This window comes from Nerophis lumbriciformis, linkage group LG06 (genome assembly GCF_033978685.3).
Source record: "Nerophis lumbriciformis linkage group LG06, RoL_Nlum_v2.1, whole genome shotgun sequence".
In the NCBI taxonomy this organism is placed as follows: Eukaryota; Metazoa; Chordata; class Actinopteri; order Syngnathiformes; family Syngnathidae; genus Nerophis; species Nerophis lumbriciformis.
This window is the reverse complement of record NC_084553.2, coordinates 4,568,451-4,580,658: the sequence shown is the minus strand read 5'-3', so window position 1 is coordinate 4,580,658 and position 12,208 is coordinate 4,568,451. Positions and strand designations below refer to the sequence as shown.

Below are 12,208 nucleotides of genomic sequence, written 5' to 3'. Positions count from 1 at the left end.
ACTTTTAAAAGCGACACACAGTCAATTTTACACTATTTTACAAGAACGACACACAAATTGGCAATATTGTGATAAAAGTCAGAATTTTATTATGATAAATGTCACCATTTTGCAATAAAAAGTAATAATTTTACATAAAAAAAGTAATGATTTTACGAGAAAATATGGCAATATTACAGAAACAGAAAGAATATGAGAAATTGTTCCCAATTTTATAAGAATAAAGTCGACACATTGTGAGAAAAAGACTGCTTTTAGTTCATTTCTTTTTTTTTTTTTGTAATTGGTTTTTATTTTTCATTATTTATTATTTAGTTATTATTTATTATTATTTAGTTATTACAGTATGTCTCTATATACATATTTTTTAAAGGAATTTTTTGGCCAAAGGGGGCGCATTTCAATTTCTTACACACACACTTGTTATTTCATATGTTGACCAGAGGGGGAGCACTTCACATTTTTTACACACACTTGTTATTTCATATGTTGACCAGAGGGGGAGCACTTTTAAAAGCGACACACAGTCAATTTGAAAAATCCCTCCTTTTTGGGACCACCCTCATTTTGACAGATTTCGCCACCAGGGGTGCAAATGAGATCTATTTTTTTTTTGTTTTTTGTAATGTGCTTAAGGCCGATGACAAAGGAGTCAGGGACCACAGATGGCCCCTGTGCCGCACTTTGGGCAACCCAGCTGTCGAAGCTAACTGTTAATGGCCACTATAGTCTTAGTAGCGTAGTGTATTTGTTCATCCTATGCTCACATATGGGACGCGGGTTTTGATCTTGTTTTATCATTTATTGCTGCCTTTTGTATGCACATTAAATCAACAACAAAAATCCTGACTTTGGAGCAATGTTCACGGACTCTAGTATTTGGCTCTCTATTATGTGCTATGTTTTTTTCCGTATTGGGACCATGATTTATGTCCTAACTTGTTCACACCTCCTCATATGGAAGGTACTTTTCCTTCTTGGTGTATCAAGAAGGGTAGAAATACAAGAACACACACACACACACACACACACACACACACACACTAATGACAGCAGGCCTCGGTCCTAACGAGTGTTTATGGATTAAAGAGAAGTGGTCATGATCCAAAGGTCCTATACATTCTGCACCACGCGTGTAATCGCAGTCCTTTAATCTAGCTAAGCCCCGCCCCCCTCCGTGCCCTACGACCCCACTCTAGACGCTCGTCTGTCGAGAAACTTGACATTTGACTCGACCTGAACTTTTTTTTTGTTTTAATCAGAGCGCCTGAAGCATTCTTAGGAAGGCAATCCTTTTTCTAGCTCCAACACGACAAGCCGAGCCTTTTTAATGTCTCATACCAACCTTGGTTGGCGATACAACGATATCAGTACACATCACGATAGACATGTAATCGATATCAATGAAAATGCGTTCCCTAAAACCTTAGATATATATTTTTTCAGAAGTATGGTAGCAAGGTTGGTTGCGCTCGCTCTTTGGTGACCGAGCAACGCAGGAAGTGGTCACCTGACACGCTATCAGCCAATCAGGTGACAGTATCAACTATCATGTGTTTGAGTTTTGAGTTTTGAGTTTGAGTTTATTTGGAACATGCAAGTATACAACATGATGCATCACAATCTCCAGTTTCTCTTTTCAACATGTTGGAAAAGGAGTAGGAAGAAGCAGAGCTTATTTACCGTATTTTCCGCACCATAAGGCGCCCTGGGTTATAAGCCGCGCCTTCAATGAACGGCATATTTCAAAACTTTGTCCACCTATAAGCCGCCCCGTGTTGTAAGCCGAATCTAACTGCGCTAAAGGAATGTCAAAAAAACAGTCAGATAGGTCAGTCAAACTTTAATAATATATTAAAACCAGCGTGATGTGGGCGCGCATGGAGTCGTATATCAACATGGACGGAGCTGCGTGAAAAAAGCCACCCGGCCTCTTCGCGTAAACTTAAACTTACCTTAACCACTCGCTCATCTTTTCTTCATCCATCCCTTCGAGTTAGCTTTTATGATGACGCCGGCTGGAAAGGTCTCTTTTGGCAAGGTCTTCCTTTTGAATATCACCATAGGTGGAAGTTTCTGGCCATTAGCATGGCAAGCTAGAACCACAGTGAAGGACGACTTCTCATTCCCTGTGGTGCGAATATTCACCGTACGTGCTCCCGTTGTATCCACAGTGCGGTTCACAGGAATATCAAAAGTCAGTGGAACCTCGTCCGTGTTGATAATGTTCTCTGGCCGGATCTTTTTTTCAGCTATCTTGTTTTTACAATATGCACGGAAAGTAGCCAGCTTTTCTTGAAAGTCTTTAGGCAGTTGCTGTGAAATAGTAGTCCGTGTGCGGATGGAGAGATTGCGTCTTTTCATGAACCGGATCCCTGTCGCTTAGTAGGAGCCATTTTGTGGTCTTTACAGATGTAAACACACAAAGGAAATGAAACGTACGGTAATATCCGCGCGCTTTTTCTTCTTCTACGCGGGCGGGTGGTTGCTTACAGTAGAAGAAGAAGCGCTTCCTGTTCTATGGGGGCGGGTGCTTACCTTGGCGGTTGCTTGCGTAGAAGAAGAAGCACTTCCTCTTCTACGGGGAAAAAAGATGGCGGCTGTTTACCGTAGTTGCGAGACCGAAACTTTATGAAAATGAATCTTAATATTAATCCATATATAAAGCGCACCGGGTTAAAAGCCGCACTGTCAGCTTTTGAGTAAATTTGTGGTTTTTAGGTGCGGCTAATAGTGCGGAAAATACGGTAATCCTACCCCTTTTCTTTTACATAACAGTTGCTAAAACATTTGTTCACTTCCTGTTCTCAATTTATTCACAATATACTCCATAAGTAATCACAATAAAATAAGTAAATAAATGATAATTGGTGAAGTAAGTGACATTTCATATGTTGAGATAAGTAAGATTATTTTGTGAGTGAAAGAGTGAAAGAATGGATGAGTTAAATAAATTCAGAATGTTTATCATGGTTCTTCTTCTTTGTACTTTGTAAACACTTTTAAGTTTGAAGAGTTTCTTGAAGTGGATCATATTAGTACATTGTTTGATTGCTTTGCTTTTAATCCATTCCATCATTTAATTCCACATACTGATATACTGAAGGTCTTAAGTGTTGTACGTGCGTACAAATGTTTTAAATTACATTTCTCCCTAACAAATGTCATTTATATAGAGATTGAATAATTGAGGTCCTAGTATTGATCCCTGAGGTACACCACAGGATATATTTAGCGTTGTAGAGGTGTGTTCGCCTACCTTCACGTATTGTTTCCTGTTCATTAGATAACTTCTTATCCAGTTTAAGACTAACCCTCTGATGCCATATCGTTCTAGTTTTTTGATTAAAATATTGTGATTAATTGTGTCAAATGCTTTAGTTAGATCCATAAAAACTGCTGCCGCACATTTTTTATTATCTATAGCATTGGTCATTTCTTCTGTCATTTCAATTAAAGCCATTGAAGTTGAAACATTAGCTCTGTATATTGATTTTCTTCGAGTATTCTATTTTTATTTATGAAACTCTCTAATCTGTTATTGAACAGTTTTTCAATGATTTTAGAAAATTGTGGAAGTAAGGAAACAGGTCTATAGTTTGTAAATTGATGTTTGTCGCCAGTCTTGTAAATTGGTGCAACTTTAGCTATTTTCATTTTGTTTGGAAATGTGTGGTTGATTCTTTGAAATCGTCTTATCTTACTTGCTCTGCTGGAGTCCCACACGGCTCAGTACTAGGCCCACTTTTATTCAGTCGCTATTGCTGCGTTTCTTCGCAAAATAATCTCTAAAATGTCAACAAAGTACATTTGCGACTCGTCTGTGTTTCCGTGAAAGGGCGTTGTGGAGGAGGGCGTGGTCAGCGTCCCTCCTCGAAGCCAGCGACAGGTGAGTGGATTACCCAGCTGGGGCTGGTTATCTAATCACCTGTCGCCTTTATTAGCAGCAGCCGGGCCGAGACACGGAGATGGCTTGTTTTCCAGCAGTCTCTGTCCCGGGACTTTCCAGTTAGGTGTCTGTGATTCCGCTCTCGCTCTCTTATTGTGTGTCTCTCTGCTCCCACTCCAACTCCAACAACTCGTGTCTCGGCCCGGCTGCTGCTAATAAATCAAATCAAATCAAATCAACTTTATTTATAAAGCACATTTAAAATTTACCACAGGGGTAGCCAAAGTGCTGTACAATGGACAGGTTAAAAGATAAAACAAGTACCGAGCAAACACAACACAACACAAACAGAACACGATAAAAAATAAATAGATAAAATAGAATAAATAAAAACATAAAAACAGGTTCACAGCAGGTGTATTATGGGGCGCCATTGCAGGATGGATATCACTCAGTGTTAAAAGCCATGGAATAAAAGTATGTTTTTAAGAGAGATTTAAAAACAGGAAGAGAGGAGGCTTGTCTAACACTCAGAGGTAGGTCGTTCCAGAGCTTGGGAGCAGCAACGGCGAAAGCTCTGTCACCTCTAAGCTTCAGCCTTGTGTCAGGGACCGTCAGTAGCAGCTGATCGGCTGATCTTAAGGATCGGGTGGGGCAGTAAGGCTGAAGGAGGTCTGAGAGATAGGTTGGCGCGAGGTTGTTTAGACATTTAAAAACAAATAAAAGGAGTTTAAAATGTATTCGATAACGCACAGGCAGGATAAAGGCGACAGGTGATTAGATAACCAGCCCCAGCTGGGCAATCCACTCACCTGTCGCTGGCTTCAAGGCCGGCCATACACACCCCATTCTTGCACGCCCTCCTCCTCAACACCCTTTCATGGAAACACCGACGAGTCGCAAATGTACTTTGTTGACATTTTTAGAGATTATTTTGCGAAGAACCGCAGTAATAGCGACTGAATAAAAGTGGGCCTAGTACTGAGCCCTGAGCTCCACAGGCATTTTTGCGCCATGAGCCGTGATTCTCGTCAAATCTCGTCCGCTTTGAGGAAGATATCTTAGCACTGCTCGTGTGGGTCTCTCCGATTGGAAGCGAGACCATTGATGCCCCGCTGGCTCGGTGTTTAAGTGTCCTCTAAACGCGGAAAAAAAGTGTTTCCAACATCCATCCATCCATCCATCTTCTTCCGCTTATCCGAGGTCGGGTCGCGGTGGCAGCATCCTAAGCAGGGAAGCCCAGACTTCCCTCTCCCCAGCCACTTCGTCCAGCTCCTCCCGGGGGATCCCGAGGCGTTCCCAGGCCAGCCGGGAGACATAGTCTTCCCAACGTGTCCTGGGTCTTCCCCGTGGCCTTCTACCGGTCGGACGTGCCCTAAACACCTCCCGAGGGAGGCGATCGGGTGGCATCCTGACCAGATGCCCGAACCACCTCATCTGGCTCCTCTCCATGTGGAGGAGCAGCGGCTTTACTTTGAGCTCCCCCCGGATGACAGAGCTTCTCACCCTATCTCTAAGGGAGAGCCCCGCCACCCGGCGGAGGAAACTCATTTCGGTCGCTTGTACCCGTGATCTTGTCCTTTCGGTCATAACCCAAAGCTCATGACCATAGGTGAGGATGGGAACGTAGATCGACCGGTAAATTGAGAGCTTTGCCTTCCGGCTCAGCTCCTTCTTCACCACAACGGATCGATACAGCGTCCGCATTACTGAAGACGCCGCACCGATCCGCCTGTCGATCTCACGATCCACTCTTCCCTCACTCGTGAACAAGACTCCGAGGTACTTGAACTCCTCCACTTGGGGCAAGATCTCCTCCCCAACCCGGAGATGGCACTCCACCCTTTTCCGGGCGAGAACCATGGACTCGGACTTGGAGGTGCTGATTCTCATCCCAGTCGCTTCACACTCAGCTGCGAACCGATCCAGTGAGAGCTGAAGATCCTGGCCAGATGAAGCCATCAAGACCACATCATCTGCAAAAAGCAGAGACCTAATCCTGCAGCCACCAAACCAGATCCCCTCAACGCCTTGACTGCGCCTAGAAATTCTGTCCATAAAAGTTATGAACAGAATCGGTGACAAAGGGCAGCCTTGGCGGAGTCCAACCCTCACTGGAAACGTGTCCGACTTACTGCCGGCAATGCGGACCAAGCTCTGACACTGATCATACAGGGAGCGGACCGCCAAAATCAGACAGTCCGATACCCCATACTCTCTGAGCACTCCCCACAGGACTTCCCGAGGGACACGGTCGAATGCCTTCTCCAAGTCCACAAAACACATGTAGACTGGTTGGGCAAACTCCCATGCACCCTCAAGGACCCTGCCGAGAGTATAGAGCTGGTCCACAGTTCCACGACCAGGACGAAAACCACACTGTTCCTCCTGAATCCGAGGTTGGACTATCCGGCGTAGCCTCCTCTCCAGTACACCTGAATAGACCTTACCGGGAAGGCTGAGGAGTGTGATCCCACGATAGTTAGAACACACCCTCCGGTTCCCCTTCTTAAAGAGAGGAACCACCACCCCGGTCTGCCAATCCAGTGGTACCGCCCCCGATGTCCACGCGATGCTGCAGAGTCTTGTCAACCTTCCTTTCCAACATGCTTTTGCGAAACACTTCCGTGTCAAAACGTCTTAAAAACCACCTCATGAGAGCGCAAAACAAATAGTGTTCTTAGTTTCTGTCGAAGTCGCTTCCTAGCAGCTCCACTGTCGACACGGCACAAGAGCCAAGCGTGCAGGTTTAACAAAGTTTTAATGTTGGTCACAAGATCTTCAAAAAATGTATTTCCGCCTGTCGTGACGTTGCCATCACTCCCAATCCTCTCTCCCGGCCGCTTACTGTTAAAGACAACAGATGACTAGAATAACACGCACCACCTGTGAAATCTAATCACCTGCCAGCTGTGTCTCGCCGTCAGCACATGTTCCGCCCCTGCCCGCTGGTGCTCGTCGTCAGTAACCATGGACAGCGGCGGTGACTTTTCCTCCTGCAAGCAGCGCTGAAAAGTAGCCAAAGAAGTGGCCTGTCTCACATGGAGAGGAATATGTCATACTTGCCAACCTTGAGACCCCCGATTTCGGGACATGGTGGAGGGGCGTGGTTGGGGGCGTGGCTAAGAGGGGAGGAGTATATTTACAGCTACAATTCACCAAGCCAAGTATTTCATATATATATGTATATATATATATATATATATATATATATATATATATATGTCACGTTCAAACACTGAGGACATCTATTAAACAAGACAAAAGGCAAGGAATCAAACAGAGACAGAATTCAATTTGGACTCAATTGAGGAGAGACGGCGTCAACCCGTAACCTCTTACAGTGTCTTAGCCCGCTCTGACGAAGAAGGTTTTCGTCTCCTCTTTTATTCAGATGTTCAATGTTCACGCACCAACACATGTCTCAGCAGGTTAGGGAAGTATGTAAAACAGTCATTGTTTTCGGTCACATTGAAGACCAAGAAGAGGATGTCTCGGGCTTGGGCAGATGTTGGAGGACAATGGATAACCCCTCCCGTCTCCTGACCACAGCGACTTTCAAGAGGGCAGCGGGTCGTAAATAGCGTTGACCTCGGTTACCAAATAGTTGGAAGAGAGTTTGTGAAATAGTTCAAAGAGAGTTCGTTAAAACACTTCAAAGAGAGTTCCTCTGGAAGTTGAGCAGATCCTGCCATCTGTCCGCGTTGAAATCACAGTGGAGTTTTACGAGCCTTCTTCCTCTTGTTAGGCCTCGAAAGACAGCCTTCATCTTCTTATCAGGAACATAATGTAATACAAAGTTTCTTTTGTGATAACTTACAAACAATTATTCCAACAATATATATATATACAAGAAATACTTGACTTTCAGTGAATTCTAGCTATAAATATATATTTATTTTATTGTATATATATATATATATATATATATATATATATATATATATATATATATATATATATATATATATATATATATATATATATATATATAAAATAAATACTTGAATTTCAGTGTTCATTTATTTACACATATACTTGTTGAGTTGAGGGTTGAATTGTCCATCCTTGTTCTATTCTCTGTCACTATTTCTAACCATGCTGAACACCCTCTCTGATGATGCATTGCTGTGTGGCAACGCACAAAAGTGCTTTCATCAAATGCACTAGATGGCAGTATTGTCCTGTTTAAGAGTGTCACAACATTGCTGTTTTACGGCAGACGAACTGCTTTACGGTAGACCAAAACGTGACTGCTGTTGTTGCCGCGCTGGGAGGACGTTAATGAAACTTGCCTAACAATAAACCCACATAAGGAACTAAGAACTCGCCCTCCATCATTCTGCAGTTATAACGTCATTGGGCAGGCACACCGTTTATATTGTGGGAAAGCCGACTTTCGGGAGATTTTCGGGAGATAATTTGTCCCGGGAGGTTTTCGGGAGAGGTGCTGAATTTCGGGAGTCTCCCGGAAAATCCGGGAGGGTTGGCAAGTGTGGGATATGTTGTCAATATTCAGTGTTTTATTGTTCATAGTTAATATTGTAAATCCCACATTCTTTATGTTCATGTACATTCTAGGTGTCTAACTTGGTTTTCTTTGTTTTCGTCTTCTTCTTTGTCTAACAAGAAAACAAAGACAAAGAAGAAGACGAAAACAAAGAAAACCAAGTCAAAGAAGAAGACTAACAAGAAAAAAAAGACAAACAAGAAGACAAACAAGAAAACCAATTCAGAGAAGAAGACTAGCAAGAAAACCAAGTCAAAGAAGAAGACTAACAAGAAAAAAAAGACAAACAAGAAGACAAACAAGAAAACCAAGTCAAAGAAGAAGACTAACAAGAAAACGAAGACAAAGAAAAAGACTAACAAGAAAACCAATTCAAAGAAGAAGACTAACAAGAAAACCAAGACAAAGAAGAAGACTAACAAGAAAACAAAGTCTTCTTCTTTGTCTTGGTTTTCTTGTTAGTCTTCTTCTTTGACTTGGTTTTCTTGTTAGTCTTCTTCTTTGTTTTGGTTTTCTCCGTAAAAAAAAAAATTCCATTCTGTTTTTTAAGGCGGTCTGTCATAACGTTTTTAGCATTTAATCAGACTTTATTGTGAGGTTTTGTATTAGTGTCCCTAAAACTCAGACACATTTTTTTCTCTAAATTTGGGCCCCCCGAGTCCAAATAATTGCCCATGACCAACCCTAGTTGTAATGCTTTCATCATGCTAACTCGTAAAACTTTGCTGCTTTCTGGATGTTTTTAGGAGAGTTTTAGGCGGAGTACATGAATCCCAGTTAGCTGCATTGTTCGTGGAAGTTTAAAGCGCACAGGAAAGAAAAACATCAAAGTCGCTCCACATCACTGTGCCGTGCTCGTCTACGAGTTAGCGCTCCTCTCGCTGTCAACGCTGCACTTCTTCATTAAGTTGTCAGGCAGCTTCTTGGAGGGGAAGCCTTTCATGTTTGGGGGAAAGTGGGTTAGTGTGTTAGCGGCCATTGTTTATTTCCAGTTCATGAAAAGTGCATCAGTGCCGTGCTCGTCGAAGGTTTCATTTGCACGGCGAGGAGGAGCATTGATTGCGTGCTATATACGAGCACAATAAAGACTCCGCTGAGTGCTTACGATAAAACACCAAGCGCCGCGGATGGTTATTTTTAGAGATGCATCAAATGAAAACAACACTCGCAGAGTAAGAACCTTTCCAAGAGAGCAGCAGCACACTAAAGTCAACTTAATATCAACTAGAAGGAGGCAACATCACACAGCAAACAACACACACACACAACTACTAGAAGGAGGCAACATCACACAGCAAACAACACACACACAACTACTAGAAGGAGGCAGCATCACACAGCAAACAACACACATACATACAACTAGAATGAGGCAACATCACACAGCAAACAACACACATACATACAACTAGAAGGAGGCAGCATCACACAGCAAACAACACACATACATACAACTAGGAGGAGGCAACATCACACAGCAAACAACACACACACATACAACTAGAAGGAGGCAACATTACACAGTAAACAACACACATACATACAACTACTAGAAGGAGGCACCATCACACAGCAAACAACACACATCTAGAAGGAGGCAACATCACACAGCAAACAACACACATACATACAACTAGAAGGAGGCAACATCACACAGCAAACAACACACATACATACAACTAGAAGGAGGCAACATCACACAGCAAACAACACACATACATACAACTAGAAGGAGGCAACATCACACAGCAAACAACACACATACATACAACTAGAAGGAGGCAACATCACGCAGCAAACAACACACATACATACAACTAGAAGGAGGCAACATCACACAGCAAACAACACACATACATACAACTAGAAGGAGGCAACATCACACAGCAAACAACACACATACATACAACTAGAAGGAGGCAACATCACACAGCAAACAACACACATACATACAACTAGAAGGAGGCAACATCACACAGCAAACAACACACATACATACAACTAGAAGGAGGCAACATCACGCAGCAAACAACACACATACATACAACTAGAAGGAGGCAACATCACACAGCAAACAACACACATACATACAACTAGAAGGAGGCAATATCACACAGCAAACAACACACATACATACAACTAGAAGGAGGCAACATCACACAGCAAACAACACACATACATACAACTAGAAGGAGGCAACATCACACAGCAAACAACACACATTCATACAACTAGAAGGAGGCAACATCACACAGCAAACAAGTGAAGAAGTACTAAATTATGAAAGAAGACTGATGAAGTAAAAAACTAAAATATGAAAGTAGAAGACTGATGAAGTAAAGTATGAAAGTAGAAGACTGATGAAGTAAAGTAGTAAAATATGAAAGTAGAAGACTGATGAAGTAAAGTAGTAAAATATGAAAGTAGAAGACTGATGAAGTAAAGTAGTAAAGTAGAAGACTGATGAAGTAAAGTAGTAAAGTAGAAGACTGATGAAGTAAAGTAGTAAAGTAGAAGACTGATGAAGTAAAGTAGTAAAGTAGAAGACTGATGTAGTAAAGTAGAAGACTGATGTAGTAAAGTAGTAAAGTAGAAGACTGATGTAGTAAAGTAGTAAAGTAGATGATGTAGTAAAGTAGTAAAGTAGAAGACTGATGAAGGTGTTGATGATGTTGTTGTTCTCCATGTTTGTGTGCAGTGGGCAGCAGGCGTTCCTCTTAGAGAATGTTCCGTGTGTGTCTGCCAGCTGTCAGAGAGCAGGCAGGATGTTCCATGTTCTCTGGGACCAGACTGACCTCAGCAACATCCCCAACGCCATCATGGCCACCTTCTTTGACATCTACGAGGACGTGAGTTCAACCCCCTCCATTTTAGTCTTCTTCTTAGTCTTCCTCTTCTTCTTCTTTGTCTTCTTCTTCTTCTTCTTCTTTGTCTTCTTTTTCTTCTTCTTCTTCTTCTTCTACTTCTACTTCTTCTTCTTCTTCTTCTTTGTCTTCTTCTTCGTCTTCTTCTTCTTCTTCTTCTTCTTCTTCTTCTTCTTCTTCTTCTTTGTCTTCTTTTTCTTTGTCTTCTTTTTCTTCTTCTTCTTCTTCTTTGTCTTCTACTTCTTCTTCTTCTTCTTCTTTGTCTTCTTTTTCTTCTTCTTCTTCTTCTTCTTCTTCTTCTTCTTCTTCTTCTTTGTCTTCTTTTTCTTTGTCTTCTTTTTCTTCTTCTTCTTCTTCTTTGTCTTCTACTTCTTCTTCTTCTTCTTTGTCTTCTTCTTCTTCTTCTTTTTCTTTGTCTTCTACTTCTTCTTCTTCTTTGTCTTCTTTTTCTTCTTCTTCTTCTTCTTCTTCTTTTTTGTCTTCTTCTTCTTCTTCTTTGTCTTCTTTTTCCTCTTCTTCTTCTTCTTTTTCTTTGTCTTCTACTTCTTCTTCTTCTTCTTCTTTGTCTTCTTCTTCTTCTTTTTTGTCTTCTACTTCTTCTTCTTCTTCTTCTTTGTCTTCTTTATGTTCTTCTTCTTCTTCTTCTTCTTCTTCTTTGTCTTCTAATTCTTCTATTTCTTCTTCTTCTTTGTCTTCTTCTTCTTCTTCATCTTAGTCTTCTTCTTCTTCTTTTTCATCTTCGTCTTCTTTTTATTCTTCTTCTTCTTCTTTATCTTCTTCTTCTTATTATTATTATTATTATTATTATTATAATTATTATTATTTGTTTTCCTTGTCCTATTATTCTTCATCGTCTTGGTCTTCTTTGTTTTGGTCTTCTTTATAGTCTTCCTCTTCTTCTTCTTTGTCTTCATTGTCTTGGTCTTCTTCTTTGTCTTGTCTTCT

The 12,208-nt window shown here is 41.6% G+C and overlaps 1 protein-coding gene across 1 annotated transcript in view; it reads left to right on the top strand.

Moving 5' to 3' along the window:
* itfg1 (integrin alpha FG-GAP repeat containing 1) overlaps positions 1 to 12,208 on the top strand; it is a 402,483-nt gene that overhangs the window by 292,565 nt on the left and 97,710 nt on the right. Inside the window, exon 11 of the mRNA XM_061963663.1 lies at positions 11,098 to 11,248. Coding sequence (XP_061819647.1) covers positions 11,098 to 11,248 — 151 coding nt within the window. The remainder of the gene's footprint in view (positions 1 to 11,097; positions 11,249 to 12,208) is intronic.